Source organism: Ictidomys tridecemlineatus, chromosome 6 (assembly GCF_052094955.1).
Source record: "Ictidomys tridecemlineatus isolate mIctTri1 chromosome 6, mIctTri1.hap1, whole genome shotgun sequence".
In the NCBI taxonomy this organism is placed as follows: Eukaryota; Metazoa; Chordata; class Mammalia; order Rodentia; family Sciuridae; genus Ictidomys; species Ictidomys tridecemlineatus.
In genome coordinates, this window is record NC_135482.1 from 118,345,871 (window position 1) to 118,365,375 (window position 19,505).

At 37.2% G+C, this 19,505-nt stretch overlaps 1 protein-coding gene across 32 annotated transcripts in view; it reads left to right on the forward strand.

Annotated features, from left to right (window-relative positions):
• LOC101976208 (phospholipid-transporting ATPase IB-like) overlaps nt 1-19,505 on the forward strand; it is a 267,727-nt gene that overhangs the window by 68,905 nt on the left and 179,317 nt on the right. The window contains exon 1 of one of the 32 annotated variants that reach the window (XR_013423261.1): nt 14,180-14,967. The exons of 23 other annotated variants lie outside the window; for them this stretch is intronic. Coding sequence is in view for 5 of the 9 variants with exons in the window: in XM_078015645.1 (XP_077871771.1) it covers nt 14,925-14,967 (43 nt within the window). In the remaining 4 variants the exon portion in view is untranslated. Of the gene's footprint in view, nt 1-14,179; nt 14,968-19,505 lie in introns of those variants that run through there. 8 more of the 32 variants (XM_078015645.1, XR_013423265.1, XR_013423264.1 and 5 more) reach the window with 8 other exon arrangements.

The window sequence follows — 19,505 nt, forward strand, 5'->3', positions numbered from 1 at the left end:
TCATCTCTCTCCTTGACATACAGTACCATTTGACTCTTCATTCCCAAAACTTCAGTCTTTTGGAACAATTATTCCAATTGTATGTTTTTAATCTTTAGTTTACCCATTTGTTACAGACAAATGCTTCCAGCAGTATGTTGTGCATCTCTTCCTAGGTACTTTTTCTTATAGTGTCTTTAGTTGGGATGTAAATATATTTTCTTTTAAGGAGTTTAAATTTTGTTTTTCAGTCTCTCAATTTCCTTATAGGCATTAATGTTCAGCTCCAAGAATGAACTTAATAGTGTTACATCATTCTAAAATTTAAGCTTGTATTAAATGGAATGTGACTGAAGATAGTAATCAAAACTTCTTTAAAAAACTGAAATAATGAAAGAAGAACTGAAATAAGGAAGGGTGAATAGAGTTCTCTACCTTAAACAATTGAAATGTTAAAGCTTTTTTTGTAGAACACAAAACAATATAATTTAAGGGTTGTTAACTATCACACTTTTAGGCATTCTTAGCTCTTGCTTGTCCTGCTGATATACTTTCCCAGTTCTGGTATATGTTGACCTGTTTTATCTCTTATTTGTCAGCTGTGTGTGCACGCACGCATTTGCGTGCACGCTCTACCAGTGTCTACCAGAGTGTGCGTACATGAGAGAGGCCAAATTCATGGATGTTGGATGAATGAGTCAGTTCTTACTGGGCACATTTATATCTCCACAGTGGGTTCTCTAAAATAGTAGCTGGAATAAAGTCCTTTACTTTTATAAAAATAGCTTTTCATTTCTCTGAGGCAATGACCAGAATCCTAAGCATGGCCTTCCAAGTTGTGCAACATATGGCTCTTCTCCTTCCTCTCCTCCTCTTGCTCTACAATACACTGGTATCCCTTCATTTCCTTCCTTTTGCCCCAGGTCCCTCATAGGAGTCTTTATCTTTCTCTTTGCCCATGGGAGGAACAGGCTGTTGAGCTTTCTTCTCTGATCCTCCAACTATGAACCCTCATATCTCAATTCAAATGTGACTTTCTCATGGAACTGTTTCCTAATTGAACTGTATCTGTGCTGAGGGTTTTAACAACACCTCAGTATTCTCCAAAAGTTCCTAATTTTGTTGCTAGCTTGATTCTAGAAAACTGTAAATTCCCTGTGGTAGTTATGTTCTTGGTAAGTTTGAACACAACACCTAGCATAGTATTTTCTGCATGTTAGGAATTAAATAAATATTTATTTAAAATGAGAAGTCTAAATGAAAACAATAGTGGAAAAAAAGATCAAGACAGACTGCAGTTTTGCAAAATAAAGTTGAGTCAAAGTTAATAATAGTGTGAAACTTAAAAACTAAAAACAGAAGTTTAGATGGGGAAGCATAGTATTGACATAAGCTTGAAATATCAAAAGTTTATGAGATTTAAAATATAAAATATTGGTAATTACAATACAGAATTAATGTAGAAGGATGGTTAGTGATTAGAGAAGAAGTAAGGAAGTTCAAAGAAGGGTTGTTTTCCCCAGAGAATCATCTTCTCCTTAACCAGGGGCCTGTGGTCTCCCATTCCTCAGGGGCACTCATACTTTTTCTTGTTCTGAATCTTATGTTCCACTCTAAAGGATTCCCTTTGGAGATTGCCTGCAAAATGGGCAGTCTTTTTTTTTTTTTTAAGTTTTACAATTTTATTTTCCCCACAAAAGTAAATCTCTATAGCAGTCACTAAAGAGTCTGAGTTCAAAGACCTTGTCCTTTAAGCCTCCCAGGTAAAAATAATAATAAGGGCTCAAAGCAGATTTTTTACTTTTGTTTAACAAAAGTAGACTTTACTTTGGGTGAATTACCCAATGTTCCCATGTCTGTTAATATAGAATAATACTATGAATGCCTTATGAAGGTTTATGAAAAATGTATATTAATTTATTTGATGTATATAGTCACCTGGTGGTACAAGTACTGTCATTGTTACCTTTGGAAGTAATCTTAAACATAATAATGTTAAACTTCTATTTTAGAGTTGAGCAATGTGTGTTTATTAATCAAACTGAGATTCAAACCTGGATTTTTTGATTCCCAGCATCTTAGTTTGGGATACTATTATAAATTACCACAGAGTAGAAAGTTTTAAAACAACAAAAATGTATTTCTCATGGTTCTGGAGGCTGGACATCTGAGGTCAGGGTTCCAGCATGGTTGAGTCTGGTGAGGGCTCTTTTCTGGGTTTCACACTGGCATCTTGTACTTGCACATGATGCAGAGTAGAGCAAAGGTGTTTTCTCTCTCATGACTCTTCTAAGGGCACTTGTCCCATTCACTCTTCTAACCTTATCTAATCCTAATTACCTCCTAAATAGAATTTCCACATATGAGTTTAGAGAGGATACATCCAGCCCTTATTATATATTTTAATTTACTTTTTTGTTGGTTTGTACAGTGATCGAACATTTTGTAAGATTTATGATCAAGAATGTCCAAAAAGCATATGAAATTCTCATAGAAAGTGCTCTTATTCCAGATTATAAATGAACTAATAGAGAATTCATATTGGTCATACTGTCCTTATGTGTGATTTTTTATTCTGTGTGAAATTTGTCATCATTAAAGCATGGTTTTCAAAATGGGAAATGTTAATAATTTTCAAAATTACTGAATATGAAGTATGTGATAAAGCTGAGAATAGATATGATGATCAAAATAAAGATTTAGTGAAATTAAATAAAAAAGCTAAGAATAGATAGGCATGAAAAATGACTGGTTATATGTGAAAATAGACTTTTTTGACTACCCCTTTCTTAACCTAGTCAGAATTAAGCTCCGAGAAGACCATGACAGGCTAGAGTAGATAAAGAATGTACAGGAATAAATTTAAAAGAGATAAGCATTTTAGAGTGGATCATGTGATAGTTCAGTTTTAATTGACTTTAGGCTTTATTTTGACTAACAGAGTGATAAACCCTAATTTAAATTTTAAGTCTCAATTATGTGCCATTTAAGTTTTTTTTTTTTTTTTAAGCCAGGTGCTAAAAAAACCTCTGAAACCTGCATGTCACCTGATCCTCATAGTGTTCAAAATGCATGTGAACAGATTACTCATCCACACAACAAGTAAATTATAAAAGTTTTCACAGGATGCTAGAGGAAGGAGGAGGAAGAATTAGCACTTCAAAATGGGGGCCAGAGAGAGAAGAGAAGTTTTCCATAGGAGAACCCTTAATTGCTACCAGCAGTTTGACTCACATACAAAGGCTGTTAAGTGAAGATTTTTTGGCTCTTTAGAGCAGTGATTCCCAAAGTGGTTGGCTACCTTTTGGGCAAACGTTATATATTGATTTAAATTAATCCTCAAATACAAATCCATTCTTTAATTGCCATGATTGAAAAATATGCATAGGTTTCTATTTTCTTGAACAATTAAGGACTGTATCTTACTAATAGCCCATATTTTTTTTCATTAAGAGTTATTAAAAACAGTAGCTATTTGCAAAATTAAGCTCATTACTGGAGGCTACCAAATATTCTAATATTCTGTCAGAAGTCAGAGTATGAAAAAATCTGGATATGTTGTAGATCTCTAGCTGCTCAGGCCCATGAAACAGCTGGCCAGAATTACTGTCTATGGCAGAGTATTTTGTTATTGGTGTATCTGCTAGGCACACTTCTGGTAGTCAGCTTTCAATAATGATGACAAATACCTGAGTAATCAACTTATAGAAGAAAAGATTCTTCTTAGCTCACAGTTTTAGATGTCTTAGTTCACAATTTTGGGGGACTCTGGTAGTACCTCATAGGGAGAATGTATAGCAGAGCACAATGGTTCAACTCAAAGCCTGGAAGCAAAAAGAGAAGAAGAAGGGACCAGAGTTTTACAACCCCCTGCCAGGACATGTTCCAGTGACCTAAAGCCCTCTCACTAGGCCCCACCAATTAAAGTTTCCAACATATCCAAATAGCACCAATGTGGGAGACAATGGCCCAGGTATTATTTTGCTTATGAATTATAAATGGTTTAGATTTACCATCATCATTTTTTCAGGATTGCCTTATTTGTCTAATGTGGTTAGTAATTAATATTTGCATTAATATAATTTTTGACTCTAGCATGTCTTCAAATATAGTTGGTAAAATCATCATTAGAACATGATTTTACATACTCTAATGGCACGCCAAAGCATCACCCAGACAGGTTGTCCCAAAACAGAGTCCTGGGCCACTGGTGGAAATTTGAGTTCTCTGGGTCTCTGTGGGGCCTGATAATTAACATTTCTAACAAAATCCTGGATGACAGTGATGCTACTGATCTTTTAACTACACTTTGGAATTGCAGTGATCAGTGTGTTTATTGCTAAAACAGACACATAGAAAATTCCATGGAAACATTCCTGTATGAAAGAATTAATACTTTTTAGTTCTTTTCTTTGTGAAAGTGGGAATACTTAAGATAGGATGAGTGGGCAGCAAAGTTTCAGTGTTTTGGCCAATTTGAGAACCTGCTTTAAAAAAGAGAACATTTGGTTTTGAGCTAATTCAAAGTTAATCAATGGCATGCAAAGAGAAAAGACAGGATAAATTAATGTGACTCAAACATTCATGTCAGGAGACTAGAGGGGATAAAGGTGGCTAGGGAAATTTACTGGATTATCTAGGGTCTAGTATGCTATGCTCAACAATCTGCATTTTTTCCAAGGATAGTAGCAAAGTATTTTAAATTAGGAGATGATATCATCAAGTTATAAAAACAAGAATATGGCAAGAAGGGAGGCAGAGACATCAATTTGGAAGCTATCACAGTAATTTAGGTGAGAATAATGAAGGGCTTGAACATAATGGGCAGTGATAATAATGATGAAAACAGAGTTCTGTTAGATGTTATGGAGTTGACAATAATGACAATACCAGCTGATGTTTATTCTATACTCACTATGGGATATGGGCTGATCATTTTTTTTAAGTTATTCATACGAACTAACTTAATCCTGCTAGCAGCATTCTGAGTGAAGTGTTATTTTTATTTTCATTTTACAAATTAGGAAACTTGAGTGCACGGGGTGGGGGGAGGGATAGGCTACTTGTGAAACGCCACCTGCCTGGTAGGGGCATCCCAGAATTTAAATTCCAGCAGTTCAGATGAAAATGTGGACTGTTAAATTGCATAGTAATTTTAATGGTCAAGTGGATGCTATAGAGAGGGAATGTATAATAGTAGCAAATAACTAGGCATTACTAGTCTAGGTACTGACATAGGAAAATTAGGAGGAGAAATGTAGTTGGAGTATAATGAAGTATAGAAATAAATGTATGAATTGAATATTTGTGCTCCTCCAAAATTCATATGTTGAAATCCTAACCCCAATATGATAGTGTTATTACATTGGGCTTTTGGTAGTAATTAGGTCATGAGGCTGGAGTCCTCATGAATGGAATTAAGGCCCTTATACAAAAGACCTCAGAGACTTCTCTCACTTCTTTAGCATATGAGGATATAAGGAGAGACAGTCATCTGCAACCTGGAAGAGGGCCCTCACCAGAACTGGACCACGATAGCAATTCAATGTCAGGCTTTGGTACTATAAGAAATAAATTTATTATTTATCCAGTTTTTTGGTCATATAGGCCAAAATTGATGAAGATAATGGAGAAAGGAAAAGATAAGTTTAGTTTTGGCTATTTTGAGCTTGAGAAATCTGCAGGATTTCTGACTTGACTGTTAAAATATAATGATTAACAAGGAAATGTGTTGTTGTCAAATGGATAAACCTCTATAGTATTGTATTCATATCTGAATTTCATATGTTAATTTAAACTAAAGTTTATTTGGAGCAACCATGCTGTTGAAGAACTGGGAAAATATGCCATGGGAAGAAAGGAATAAAAATTTGGTTGGTTAATGCAGCGTCGAAGGAACCTGGATAGGCTTGGTACTACACAGTGTTTTATTAAAGGATAGTTAATGTCAAATAGAGAATTTGTCTTATATTATTTTAGTAGTCAGAATGGGACCAAATAAATACAAGTTATTCAGAGATATATGCTAAGAATTAAAATCATATCTAATATGGGAAATGATTGCCTTATGAGGTAGTTAGTGCCTATAAGAACATATTGATATACTGACAAGTGTCCTTTAGTAGGAGTATAATAGTGATAATTCCTATTTTAATAAATTATTGAGTCCATAGAACTAATAATAATATAAACACATGTATTTTTTTGCTCTGCTGAGAGGGCTTAAAACCTACAAATATACCTAATGCCTATAAATTGGTTTCAAATACCATTCTCTATTTTTTTAAAAGAGATATTTTTTAAAATTGTTTTGATTATAGCATCAGTGCAGAAAATATGCACTGTAGAATACTGTGGTGCCAGAAAATAAGGTCATGTTTAGAAAAAAAAACCTGTAAAATAAATTTCTATGGGTCCATATAAAAAATAAGTAAAAATAGAAACAATGGTAGATCGATGATTGGGTAGTGGGACATACCCACTGATTTTTAAGCCTTGAAGACTTTAGAGCAAAATTTCTATAAAATAGCATGCATTTTTGACTTGAATAGTTTAGTGTTTGAACAGTTTGAATACATTTTGAAGTGTCTTTATGCAGGGAATGAAGTGGAGAGACTGATCTTAATATAGTTCCAGGAATATATTATAGATAGATCCATGTGTGAGTTTCCAGCAAACCAGCTACACCTGCTGTGAGAAGTAGGAATGAAAAGTGTAGCACAACATATAGTCAATTATTGAATTGTTTAGTAAGCTGTTACTTTTGCAGGTAAAAAATCAATAATTGCTATTATTTATTAGTCCAAACATTTCTTACTACATGACCAACTATTTAACTTTAATCTTCTCAGTTCTACTTCTGCAAAACATAATAGGTTTTAGATTCTAAGTTAGCCTTATCTTCAAGTTGCTCATAGTCTGTTATGGATACAGTCAGGGAGACAAATGATCGTAAGTAAATAAGAGTCTCTCTCCTTCATCCTTTCTCATAACACATTCACTAGCAAATATACACAAATACTTCAAAATACCTAGGCAGGGTGGGAAAAGGAAGAAAGACAAAGTAGAATTGCTTTAAATTCTCCTCACATTGAATAAAAACACCTTCACAATTCATTGTATTTCTCTACTTTGGTTGTATAACAAATGTCAGGCAAGAAAATTGTGCAGACAAGACACAATTCAAAACTCATGGGTACAAAGAGTTGCATTCCTTTTCCTATTCAAGGTCTTTTTTTAGATATGTTCATGGGTTCTATGGGATACTAAGTTGTGTGTGATAGTCCAACTTTCCAAAAATAGCAGCTTACTTATTAACTACAAATGGAAAAAAGTACCATTACAATGGAGAATTTGGAGGACACTGTTTTAAATAGATGAATAATTTACCATCATCAATAATAGAATGCTCTGATATTTATGCCCCTAATGTGATGCATTGAGGAGGACACAAACTGTTCTATATGGTGTTTTGCCAAAAATGTTAATCTGAATCGAATTTGAGAAAGCAAATTAAACAAACCCAAATTAAAATAAATAAATGCCCAAATTAAAGAGCATTCCTTAAAACAATGTCCAAAACTCTTCAAAAATGTCAATGTCCTGAAGATTTTTTTAAAAAATGGTAAAACTGTGTTTTAGATTAAAGAAGACTTAACTATAGTGTTTGATCTTTGATTAGATAATGGGTCAAGAAACAAAACAGCTCAAAATTACTGAGAATCAAAGAGGAGTGACATCATCAAGATGGCTAAATAGGAGGTACCAGCTCTTTTCCCCACAAAACAATAATTTAACAACTACCTGCAAGTGAAAGTAGCTCTGAGAGTTCCAGAGTATATTTAAGAAGTTGCAGCAACCCAGTGGGGTCACTGTTGTAGTCAGTTTTTTTGCTGCTATGATTAAAAGATTGGAGAAATTGATTTGGGAGCTCATGGTTTCAGAGGTCTCAGTCTGTAGATAGCCAGCTCCATTCCTTGGGGCTCAAGGTGAGGCAGAACATCGTGGCAGAAGAGTGTGGCAGAGGGAACAGCTCATACTGAATTGTAAAAGAACCAAAGTAATGCCATTTTATTCTGACCTGACTCCATTTTATGCTTGCTTAAAATCTTTTCAGTCTCCCGACACCTGTGTCTATGTTGACAGTAAGTAGGACCTTCCTGTGTCCCTGACTATGGCCCTGATGTATAACAAAAATGACTCTGAAATATATAATCAAAACGATTCTCTCATATAATCAAAATATCTGTCTCAACAAGGTCTTTTATGATCTCCATCATTGGGGTTTTTAGTTTTGGCCTTTCTAACTCTGTACTTCCAAAATTAAGTGCTGGGAGATCTTTGAGGCACTAGCCTGCTCCCAATTGCTTGCCTGGCTTGCTCATTAAAGGACTTTTTTTCCCTTTCAATCTGGCTCAGTTAGCATGGTGGTCTATAATTCTTGTGCCTTCCATAACAACATGATGATCAGGAAGCAGAGTGAGAGAGAGACTCCACTTGCCAGGTACAAAATATATATACCAAAGCCACACCCACTTCCAGGGACCCACTTCCTCCAGCCACACCTTACCATCCTTAAATTACCACTCAGTTAATCCCCATTAGGGGATTAATTTACTGATTAGGTTAAGGGTCTCACAACCCAATAATACATCTAAACCATAACAGGTCCCAAAACTGAAGATGGCCACGCAGAAAAGTATAGGAAGCACTTTATCTGCATCACCTAATGAAGTTTGGTACTAAGATGGGTCCCCTTTGTTCGAGATCTCTCCCTATAGGCAAGAGCCCCCAAAATTCAAAGAATTGTGGCTATCTGGAACCAAAGATTCAGAATCATGCCTACCATGGCATGGTTTATTGACAGTTTTGTCTGTGAAACTAAACACAGATGGGGTCCACTAAGCTGCATATACCATCTGGTCAATGGTTGGTCATGTTTTGACTAAGACTGATCATGGACATTTGGCCCAATGGACCAAACTATTTACAGTGGCCCCCACTTCAATTTCACTGAGTCATGAGTTGTTGACAATAGCACAGCCATCTAGTCAAGAGAATGGCAACTGAGTGAACTATTGAAGGATAAATGGCAGTACCAGGCAGCAACCTGATAAGGCTGTGTCTGTCAAATCCCAAGCTCAGTGACTCCCAACATTTTTTTTTTTCATTTTTCCCCTTAGAGTGTATGTTTTGGAAGTGGTCCATGGCTCAGACCATTATGGTACCCTAGGTAGGGCTCTCTGACTCAAATCTGGAGATGATGCTTCACCAGAATGCTCTCTTCTATGAGATTCTACAGGGGGTGAGGGGTGGGAACAAGGAGTATCATAATGCTAGTGTTTCACTAGTGGTGGTAGGGCATCTGATCCTTCCAGTAGGTGAACAATGTTATCACATGTCAAGTTTGTACAGGACATGATTTATTTTCCTGGACTGGATGACTGAAGCAGAAAGAACAAGGGCAAGATGTGAGAGCTTTAGAACTGGGACAGATATCTTGGGTTATAATACCTGGATAGCCAGAAGCCCAAGTGATAGAATACTGACCCAAGAAAGTATAGGAAGTGGGTATGGAGTGGGAAAACTAATCTCCCCCTTGTTTCTTCAGAATACCCAGTGGTATGAACCCACTGATGAAGATCAGTACAGCAATAACAGCAGGTAGTGATTTGAAATATTGCTGGATCTGGCATCTGAATATTTGGAGCCCTTACCCACAAATATAAATAGTTCATGTCTGGTCTATCACCAATTCAATGGGGGTGCCAATGATTCTAATCAGTGGGAGACTGATTAGAGACTTTTTATGGGTTACCTAGAACAAAGACAAAATTAGAGACAGACTTTAAATATTTTGATGTTTTCAGATGGTCCATACTTATGCAGCCTTACCCTGCCACCTAACACGTGGCTAAACCAGACCCAGGCTTTGTATAATTGGATTAGGTGGTGATGGATCACTGCTCCCTGGCTGGCCTGACTTGCTCCCTAGGTTATATGTTCCTGTGTGGGGCATACTGGGCTATGGAGTGCCTGTCACCTTTAAATGAAGCATGACGTTTGGGAATCTGGGGTTCTCAGGAATTTGTACAAAAGTGTCATTCCAAACTGGAAGAGTCACATACTTGTGACACATTGCAGAGTTGCCTGAGACACACTGCCAGGAAGACAAAATGACAGCCAATTTCATTCTTCTGCCTGTGTTCTCATATCCAGCATGGGAATACATGACTTGTCACTAACTGGAAGAGCTACCTAACATTGCCACCAGAACTATTTAGGATCCAAGTAGGATTCACTGAACTCACTAGCCAAGGTGGTGATGGATCACTGAATAGCTCTTGATTATCTACTGGCAGAACAGGGTAGTATTTTGTTATTGCCAATACTACCTGCCAGACTTGGATAAATATCCCAGGTTATTGTAGCAATATAAATGGAAGAGATCTGGAAACAGCTCACTGGGTGCAGATAGTAAGGCTATGTGCAGGATCTTTCTTTGGCCTCTTTTGTAACTTCTTACCTGGATTGATGGATCTTGGGTCAGATCATAGCTTCAGGCAGGCCTGGCTGTCCTACTTGTGACAATGGTCCTCCTGAGCCTAGGAAGTGTATTCTGGCTGTGGATCAATAATGCATGGAGATTGTCAATCAAAGGGATGCATCACTCTGAAGAGACAAATTGCCTCCAGATCCAGGGAGATTGGTGGGCATGTGATATGGCTGGCTTTGCCATATCACATGTGTGTGATGATTTGGATGTGAGTTGTCTCCCAAAAGCTCATGTGTGAGATAATGCAAGAAGGTTCAGAGGAGAAATGATTGGATTGTGAGAGTCTTAACCCAATCAGTGAATTAATTCCCTGATAGGGACTAATTCAGTGGTAAATGAAGTCATAGGGTGTGGCTGGAGGAGGTGGGAATTGGGGGTGTGGCTTTAGGGTCTATATTTGTATCTGGCAAGTGGAAACTTCTCTTTGCTTTCTGATTATTATGTGAGCTACTTTCCTTTTCTACATTATTCTGCCAGGATGTCCTATCTCACCTGTCTCACCTGGAGCCCCAAGGAATGGAGCCTGCTATCTAGGATCGGGACCTCTGAAACCATGAGCCTCTTAATAAACCTTTTCTCCTCTACAGTTGTCCTGGTTGGGCCTTTCAGTCACAGCAGTGAAAAAGCTGACTAAAACAGGGGATGGAAAACAAGAAGACTAATCCCCGAAAGGCCTTGACCCATGCAGACGTTCCTACTCACACTTGTAGCTCTCAGGATAACTGTAGAAGGTGCTGAGAATGCAGTGTCTTGAGATAAGGAAGAACTGTCTGGAATAGCCCAGACTTGGTCCTCATCCTTCCTAAACAGGATTTCTTGCAATTCTTGTTCTCAGTGACCCTATGTTCCCCTGGTGTATAAACCTCAGAGCTTAATGTTTTAGGGTACCTCAGCTGTGGCATGAAGTGTCACACACATAGATGAGATGCCATCCATCCCATAAGGCCAGCTCACTAAGATCCTGGGCTTCTGTAAGTCTGAAAGTAATAAATTTGCATTTCTTGGCTTTTGCAAATATTCTGGTTTACTGGATTAGACTTAAGAATGTCAGTGGTGAAGGTATGACTATTGCAGCAGCTGGGTCTCCTTTGAGGCTCTGCAGAACTCTGGAAGCTGGGTTTTTGAAAAGTTTCCAGCCAGAGCTGGGAATATGTGCAGACATTAGTAATATGTTTAGAGACCTTCTCTGGGACAAATAACTGGTGTAATGTTCTCCTCCTGGGGATTAATACTAGCATGTGGTTTTTCTGTGTAACAACATATACAATGGAATACTATAGGTATTCTGACAGTGGAAATAGACAGGGAATGTTCCCCTGGTGAGCAAACTCCCTAGGGGTAACTGGCGCCCTGATGTCCATGATTGGAATGCCCAGCTATTCCCTGCTGAGGTTATTAAGATAACTATGTGGATACACTACCTGGTTTACATAGTGACATCCTTTGAAGGAGAGAGGCTCTGTGTTTGCATTAACCTGGACCTTATCTCAGTTAGCTATCACTCAGGGTTAAAGAAATACTGGTCAAAGTGTAGTCACTGGTGGTAGGTAATATGTAACTTTTTGGGTTACTAAAGACAACAGTAGAGAGGGGTAGGCATTCCTTTTGCCTGCCATCCTTCTGTCTGTCTTGCACCTGCCCTTTGTACGCCTCCCCCACAATTCTCCCCACACAGGTGTTCCTTTACAGAAAACTAATCAGTATTTTTTAAAAAAGAAATTCTGTCATTTGTGACAATATGGATGAAAGCAGAGGACATTATGCTAAGTGAAATATGCCAGATATAGAAAGACAAATACTGTAAGGTCTTGCTTAAATATGAGATCTAAAAATTACCATCTAAATTATGCTGCCTGGAAAACAGACACTTTATGATAACACTCTCAAGTGTTTTACTGTCTTTATTCTGAACCTGTGAACTGTTTATTATAAAATTTCTGTACGTGGTCCTTGGTTATGAAGTAAAGAATTCTAAACCACCAATGTTGTAATGGTTAAGGGATGATGTCAAATTTTCTATAACCCTCCCCACAGCCCAGCTCAGGGCCTAGAACTTCAGAGCACTAGCTCATCTGGGTCCACCAGCTTAAATAAACCTGTGTTCTCCATCCCTCCCAGGGGTGCTTGGTCTCTTGCTGAGCACGATTTCCATAACATTTCCTTTATAGAAGGTTAGCAATGTGTTGTGAAGAGGGCTGACTAGAGGAAAATGGATGACTAAAGGGAAATGGCATTTCTTGTGACCCAGGATTCAAACAGTGGGAATACTGCTTCTCTTTGAGGTGGGTGAAAGAGGGATTTTATTAAAACTCCGTACTGGACAGCCAGACTTAGAGACTTAAAAATGTTGGATACCTTAAACAAGGAAAAGGAACAAAATTAGAGCTAAGCTGCTTGCAGGTCCAGGGGTATTAGCACACAAGGACAGAAAATGTCCAAAAACACTACAGACAGTCTTAGCATGGAAAATCCTGAGATCGGAGGGCCAGCCTGACCTAGGCTGATCTAGAAGCTGTATAGCACAATAAACTGGGGAATGAAAGATGTCCCACATTTACCAATTGTCCATGGAGAGCAGAGGGAGGAGCCATCTTGAGCAGATTGCTGCAGTGGCCAGTGGATATAAGAAACAAGGACTTTGATGTAGGAGTACTGGATTGGCTCTGATGTAGGTCTAGGCAGTCACCAACCATGTGACCGACACGATGCCTAACAAAACTGGAGAAAATTAGGTATGGAAAGTATTTTGCCTGTGGGAGTACAAGTTGGGGAGGTTGGGGAGGACCTGGGTCCTGTTGGCCATTAGTCCAATAGCTCCCAGGACCAGCTGCAGCTGGTAGGAATCTGAATGGGTGGGTGTGTCTGTGCTCAGAGACTCACCTGGGAGGCTGGGAAGGGCAGTATCTGTGAGCAACAGAATCAGCAAAGGACTGGCTTTCCAGTTCCAGGAGTGGAACCCTGGGGAGACTCCTGTGGTACAGTCTCTCAGAGTAGATTGGCATCTGCCAAGCTCTAAAAGTTCATTGATTTAATATCTTCATATAACTAGCCACACATAAAGTACCTGGGGCCTCACTAGACCTAAGCCCTGTCCTAGACCCACCTACAGGAATGCATCTCACAGAATCCAGGTGTGTGTGTGTGTGTGTGTGTGTGTGTGTGTGTGTGTGAGAGAGAGTATGTAAACATGTTTACATACTCTCATTTATAGCATTTTTTGAAGGTAGTTATTTTCTCTTGCTCTGCCTTTTGAGGCTTAAGGATTTTTATTAGTATATTTTGTTTTGTATTGTTTTCTTCATTACTCTGTTTCCTTTGTTTCTTTTTCTCTTTTACCTTACTAACACAAATTCTACTGTTCTATCTTTTATACTTCCTTTAATTTTCTACTTCTATTTTCTCCTACCCCCATAACTATCACATCCTATGTTGATTTTGCATTTCCCACATTCACCTTTTGAAATTGCAAATCCTTTACTACCCACCTGTTTCTTCTTTTTCCACTTAATTAACTATATTCTTAACATCTCTTAGCACTAAATAGTTTATATAACACCAGCCCCCACCATTAATGCTGCAGTAATAATCTTATGGAAGACAAAGACAACACCTATAGTTTGATTTTGTGACAGATATAATACATAATTACTTACTATTTTTACCGATGGAAATTGCTGATCCTACCAATTCTGTTTATTGAATCAATTAACATTGTAGATGTCATAATAGGAACCAAGTACTTAGTTTATCACTATATATTGTTTTCAAAGATTGTTGTTATTATTGGGCTTCCCCAAATCAGTGAGGTACTGGAAACTTACAGGGGCACTATAAGTTTGTAAGGTAGAAACTCTGCTGTTTCAGATCCATTTGGATAGAAATTTTTTTTGAAATTGCAAACCCTTTATTACCCACCTATTTTACTAACCACCATTTGGTTAGACACAAATAATATGAAAAATTAAGATAACAAACCATCCCAAGTAAACCAGAATGCTTCAACAACAGACTCCCTCCACACCACAGTGGAGGAAATGTCAGAGAAGGAATTTACAAAGTTCATAGTTAAACTGATCTATGATGTATAAGATGATTTGTAAGGAGTGAAATTAGAAAATACAAGAATCGAAAGATTACTTCAATAAGGAGATAGAGATCCTGAAGAAGAATCAATTGGAAATCCTCAACATGAAGAAATCAATAAATCAAATTAAAAATTCAATAGAAAGCATCATCAATAGACTATACCACTTTGAAGACAGAGATTCAGGCAATGAAGATAAAATATCTAATCTTAAAAATAAACTTAATCATGGAGAAAAGATGTTAAGAGACCATGAACAGTATTTTCAAGAAATATGGAGAGAGATCCAAGGCGGTAGAATAGAGGATGTCACGTTCCTGGCTGCTCTGTGGCATGAAACCTCTGCAAGGTGGGTGAACAAAAAATTTACAAAGGGAGGGAGGGCTTTACTGGAATTTAAAACTGGACATTCAAAGCAGACTGTGGACCAAGGAGTTTGGATGATAAAATAAGGAAAAAAATCCCCAGGGCACAGCCATTTCCTTGGCTGGGTTGGAAATACCAGCCAGAGCAGTACCTCTGTGAGTATAGTAGAGGGATAAAGGAATAAAGGAGACCCACAGTTTTGGGAGGCCTGAGGTCTGTCTGTGTATGGAGCATTTAGAGACCAAGGATATTGCTCCCCAAACCTGAAAGACATGCTGCACAATATCCATGTGTGGGGAAAGAAGCTGCCATATCTCCAAGTGGCATGCAGAGGACAAAGGAAGGAAACATTTTGCAGCCACAGTGTGGGGGCTGGCAGCTGATTTCTGGCAAACCTAAGTTTGGTCCAAAATACTGGCCCAGTAGACATACACTGTACAACATAGAGTATGCTTAAGTGATCAGGAGAAAATCAAACATGGAGAGAGGTTTACACAGGGGACAACCAGTGGCAGAAACCCATCTGGCTCTACACTCCCCCTCCAAACTGACTGCTTGCAGGACCTGCTGGGAGAGATGCATCTGACTGGCAACTAGGAAGGGCAGGGGTAGGACAGATTGTTTGGAAACTGAACCCAAGACCAGTAAATGTGGGGTCCATAGGTGATGGAGGGGACTAAGAATTGCATTCCCCACTACACGAGTGGAACCCCGGGGAGATCCAGTGTGGATCAGCAGGTACTGGGTGCTGGGGGTGCACTGATTTAAAATCTCCAGACCAATTGACATTCAAAATATAGCCTGAAGCCAACCTAAACCTAAACTCTGCCTCCAGGATTTCCACCTATGGGATTACCTTTCTTACTCCAGCAATCCAGAGGGTGGAGCACCAATGTTCCAACTGCTATGTAGTTGAGAAATGGTGCTGGGGTGGTGACTCAGAGGTAGAGTGCTTGCCTGGCACGTGTGAGGCCCTGGGTTCAATTCTCAGCACCACATATAAATAAATAAAGGTCCTTCAATGACTAAAAACTATTTTAAAAAAAGAAGTTGAGAATACTTTAAACTCCAATGGAAAGAATTCTTTAACTTTACATCAAGATTTTTTCCTGTTTTTTTTTTTTTTTTTTTAACACAGATAATTCTTTTAAAAAAAAATCATGGAATTTGCAGGGAAATGGATGGCACTAGAGCAGATTATGCTTAGTGAAGCTAGCCAATCCCTAAAAAACAAATACCAAATGTCTTCTTTGATATAATGAGAACAACTAAGAACAGAGCAGGGAGGAAGAGCAGGAAGAAAAGATCAACATTAAACAGATACACTAGGTGGGAGGGAAAGGGACAGAAAAGGGAAATTGCATGGTAATGGAGGGAGACCCTCAATGTTATACAAAATTTCACATAAGAGGTTGTGAGGGGAATGGGAAAATAAACAAGGAGAGAAATGAAATACAGTAGATGGGGTAGAGAGAGAAGATGGGAGGGGAGGGGAGGGGGGATAGTAGAGGATAGGAAAGGTAGCAGAATACAACAGTTACTAATATGGCATTATGTAAAAATGTGGACGTGTAACAGATGTGATTCTGCAATCTATATTTGGGGTAAAAATGGGAGTTCATAACCAACTTGAATCTAATGTATGAAACATGATATGTCAAGAGCTTTGTAATGTTTTGAACAACCATTAAAAAAAATTTAAAAAAAAATGTTTATTTTTATTTATTTATATGTGGTGCTGAGGATTGAACCCAAGGTTGGACATGTGCTAGGTGAGCACTCTACTGCTGAGCCACAACCCCAGCCCCCTGTTCTTTTCTTTTTAAATTTTTTTTCTTTGTTTAATTGTTACCCTGATGGTACATGGACATTTAAACATTTTCATGTTTGTTTTTTTCCCTAATTTCTAGCATTTTGAAGCCAGTTATTTTTCAGGAATTAGTTTTTTTGGGATCTTGGATGTTTGATTAGTATATTTTACTTTTGTTTTGTATTCTTTTATTTTTTAATTTTTTTAAATTTTTACTTTAGATGTATATATTTCTTCTCCCACCTGTTTTCCTTGATTCTCTCTTTTCTTTCACTAACAGCCAGTCTCAGTTGTTTTCTCTTTCATTCTTCCTTTAATCTTTTATTCTGTCTTCTCTCCTCCTCCTTCATAATCATCACATCCTGTATCACTTCTGTTCTCTTGCTGTCCAACATTTGAAATTGTAAACCCTTTTTCAAACTTTGTTTTTATTGTAGGCATAACTGATCATATCATTTCTGTTTATTATGATAATTAAAATCATAGATGTCATAGTAGGAACTATTTGATTTAATACTATATATTGCTTGCATTGATTGTTGTACATATTTGTCTCCCCCTAAACAGTGAGGTACTGGTAACCTTCAGGGACACTGTAAGTCCACAGGGTAGAAACTCTACTGCCTCAGATCCATACAGTTAGATGGGTAAGTACACAAACACCATGAAAAATCAAGGGAACAAATCACCCCAAGAAAACCAAGATACTCCAATAATAGAATCCATAGACACCACAATGGAAGAAATGTCAGAGAAGGATTTTCAAATGAACATAGTTAAACTGATCAGTAAAGGAAAGTATAAGTAATGAAATCAGAAAGAAAATATAGAAAGTGAAAGATCACTTCAATAAAGAGGCAGTGATTCTGAAAAAAAAAAAACAAGCAGAAATCCTTGAAATGAAAGAAACAATAAACCAAATTAAAAATTCAATAGAAAACATCACCAAAAGACTAGACCACTTGAAAGACAGAACCTCAGGCAATGAAAACAAAATATATAATCTTAAAAATAGAGTTGGCTACAGAGAGAAGATGTTAAGAAACCATGAACAGAATTTCTAGGAGTTATGGAATAATGTGAAAAGACCACATTTAAGATATATTTGGATAGATGAAGGTGTAGAGATGCAAATCAATGGAACACACGATCTTTTCAATGAAATAATATCAGAAAATTTTCCAAAGCTAAAAAATGAAGTGGAAAATCAAATACAAGAGGCTTATAGGACCCTAAATATGCAAAATTACAATAGACCCACAATAAGTCACATTATAATGAAAATGCCTAGCATACAGATTAAGGTAAAAAATTTAAAGGCTGCCAGAAAAAATATATCAGAATACATATAGGGGAAACCAATTAAAATCTCAGCTGATTTTTTCAACCTAGACCCTCAAAGCTTGGAGATCCTGGAATAACATATACCAAGCTCTGAAAAAAAAAAAAAATGGATGCCAACCAAGAATCCTGTATCTAGCGAAATTAAGCTTCAGATTTGAAGATGAAATAAAACTTTCCATGATAAACAAAAGTTTAAAGAATTTGCAATTAGAAAGCCTATACTACAGAACATTCTCAACAAAACATTCCATGAGGAGTAAATGAAAAACAAAAAGTGAAAACCAGTGAAGGGAGGAGCTACACTAAAGGAATTGTCAATCAAAGGAGAAAGTAATTCAAATTAAAAGTTAGAAATAAACCATAATGACCATGAATACAAATCATATCTCAATCATAACCTTGAACATTAATGGCCTAAACTCATCAGTCAAAGGACATAGACTGGCAGATTGGATTAAAAAACAAGACCCAACAAAATGCTGTCTCCAAGGGACTCATCTCAGAGACAAAGGCTTCCCAGACTGAAGATGAAAGAATGGGAAAAAAAAAAAACATCACTCACTTGGATCACATAAACAAGCAGGGGTTTCTATCCTCATATCAGATAATGTGAATTTCAAGCCAAAGTTAAAAGGGGTAAAGAAGTGCATTTTGTACTACTTAAGGGAATCATATATCAATAAGTCATAATCATAAGTATTTATGCACCCCCAAAATGGAGTATCTATGTACATCAAACAAACCCTTCTCAATTTCAAGAATCAAATAGACCACAACACAATAATACTGGGAGACTTTAATACACCTCTCTCACTACTGCCTAGATTCTCCAAACAAAAACTGAACAAAGAAACTATAGAACTAAATAATAAAATCAATAATTTAGACTTTGTGGACATATATAGACTATTTCATCCATCAATGAGAGAATTTGCTTTCTTCTCAGCAGCACATGGATCCTTCTGTAAAAGAGACCATATCTTATGTCACAAACCAACTCTTAGCAAATACAAAAAAAAAAATAAAGATAATATCCTGCATTTTATCAGATCATAATGAAATGAAATTAGAAATCAATGATAGAATTAAAAGTAGAAGCTACTCTAACACCTGGGGACTAAATAATAGGCTCTTGAATTATGAATGTATAGTAGAAGAAATCAGAGATAAAATTAAAAAAATACTTTGAAGTAAATGAGAATAGTGATACAACATATCAAAATCTCTGGGACACTCTGAAGGCAGTACTAAGAGAAAAATTCATTGCATTGACCTCATTCATTAAAAGAATAGAAAGTCAATGAATAAATGACCTAACATTATATCTCAAAGCCCTAGAAAAAGAAGACCAGTGCCAAAGCAGTAGA